General features: G+C 45.7%; 1 protein-coding gene across 1 annotated transcript; it reads left to right on the top strand.

Annotated features, from left to right (window-relative positions):
* Positions 1-429: 429 nt before the first annotated feature.
* Positions 430-1,560, top strand: LOC128249113 (uncharacterized protein K02A2.6-like). The gene has a single exon (XM_052971970.1). The coding sequence runs from the start codon at positions 430-432 to the stop codon at positions 1,558-1,560; it is 1,131 nt and encodes a 376-aa protein (XP_052827930.1).
* The last annotated feature ends 254 nt before the right edge of the window (positions 1,561-1,814 follow it).

Below are 1,814 nucleotides of genomic sequence, written 5' to 3'. Positions count from 1 at the left end.
ACAGAACTAGATTTTGCCCGTGCTGTCCAAGTTGCCATCGAGACTGAAGACGCAGCAAAGGTTGCAAAAGAAACTGTCTACGGTTCCAAAACCAAGCAAGTCTACAAGGTCCAACAGAACAAGAATAAGAGTCCTCAAAAGAACCATCAGCAGTCTTATTCCACAAACCAGGAGAAATGCTACCGATGTGGAAAGGCCCACGAAGTGACAGACTGTCCTTTCAAAGAATCCAAATGTCATTTTTGTGACAAAAAGGGACATTTTCAAGCGGTGTGTAGAAAAAAACAACATCAGCAACGCAATGACCACTCACAAACTTCCGTGAAAAGAATCACAAAAGCTGAGCTAGTCAAGGCGATCCTAGGCGAAGTTTCCCGAGATACTCATAGTTTGATTGTGCCAATAACAATCCAGAACAGACTGTTCACAATGGAATTGGACACTGCCACTACAGGCAATTTTGTTTCCTTGTCAGTCTGGAAACAACTAGGAAAACCAAAGCTGCAAGATGTCAAGCATCGCTATGAATCTGCCAGCAAGCACGACCTGCCTGTTCTTGGAACTTTCGTGGGCCAAACCAAGGATCCAACAACCGACAAGCAGAATCTAATACCATACATCGTCACCAAGATCTCTGATCTTAATTTGCTGGGACGAAATGCTATCCAGACTCTGGGAATTTCCGTGGACACTGCTCTGGGTTTGAAAAGCATAGACAGCCAAGCCAAGAGGGAAGGTGCAGAAGTGATATATCCAAAGACCTCAAGTGAGCCCTATGTTTCCCTGCAACAAGATTGTCACAAGATGTGTGATGAATTCCCAGATCTTTTCAAGCAAGAATTGGGATGTCTCAAGAACTTTGAACTGGAAGTGAAATTCAAATCGGACGCAACACCAGTCTTTCACAAGGCATGTCCGGTCCCGCTTGCTCTTCGTGATGACCTGGCCAAAGGTTACGAAGAAGGCATCGCCAAGGGAATCTGGAAGCCAGTCCAGTTCAACGAATACGGAACGCCAGTGGTACCGATTCGTAAAGCATACGCTTCAAGCAACCTGAAGCCCAAACTACGAATTTGTGGTGACTACTCTGTGGGAATTAATGACCAACTTGCAGATCACCGTCATCCAATGCCACTGCCTGTTGAACTGATGCAGAAACTTGGAGGTGGATTCGGATATACAAAGATTGACCTTGCTGATGCCTATAATCAGATCAAGCTGGCTCCGGAAAGTCAACGCAGACTCGCACTCAGCACTCACCGTGGAGTACCCCTGCAGCAACGACTCCCTTTCGGAATCAAGTCAGTACCTGGTTACTTTCAGATCATGGAAAACCTGACCCATGATCTACCTGGAGTGGCCGTCTTCCAGGACGACATGCTCGTCAGTGGGAACGATACAAACAGTCACCTAAGTAACCTAAAGTGTCTGCTCACACGTCTAAGCGACAATGGACTCAGATGTCGCCGTGAAAAGTGCCAGTTTGCACTACCCAGTGTAGAATACCTTGGACACATTTTGTCGGCTGAAGGGATCACAGGTCGAACGACTCAAGCTTGAAATCTTTCCTGGGTTCAGTTCAGTTTTATGGAAAGTTTATCCCAAACCTAGCCTGTATAGCAGAGCAACTCTATTGCCTTACGAAAAAGTCAACTATTTGGAAGTGGGGAGATGAGGAACAGTCAGTTTTTGATCACTTGAAAAATGTACTCTCATCGAGTCAAGTTCTGATACACTTTGATCCAAACAAAACTTTGGGACTGGCTTGCGACGCATCAAATGTTGGTATTGGAGCAGTCCTGTTTCACCGCTAT

Source organism: Octopus bimaculoides, chromosome 11, assembly GCF_001194135.2.
Source record: "Octopus bimaculoides isolate UCB-OBI-ISO-001 chromosome 11, ASM119413v2, whole genome shotgun sequence".
In the NCBI taxonomy this organism is placed as follows: domain Eukaryota; kingdom Metazoa; phylum Mollusca; class Cephalopoda; order Octopoda; family Octopodidae; genus Octopus; species Octopus bimaculoides.
Note: the sequence above shows the minus strand (reverse complement) of the source record. Positions and strands in the feature narration are given on the sequence as shown.

Excerpts from the sequence above, each read along its gene's own strand:
- LOC128249113 (XM_052971970.1), top strand. The coding sequence starts at position 430 with ATGGAATTGGACACTGCCACTACAGGCAATTTTGTTTCCTTGTCAGTC.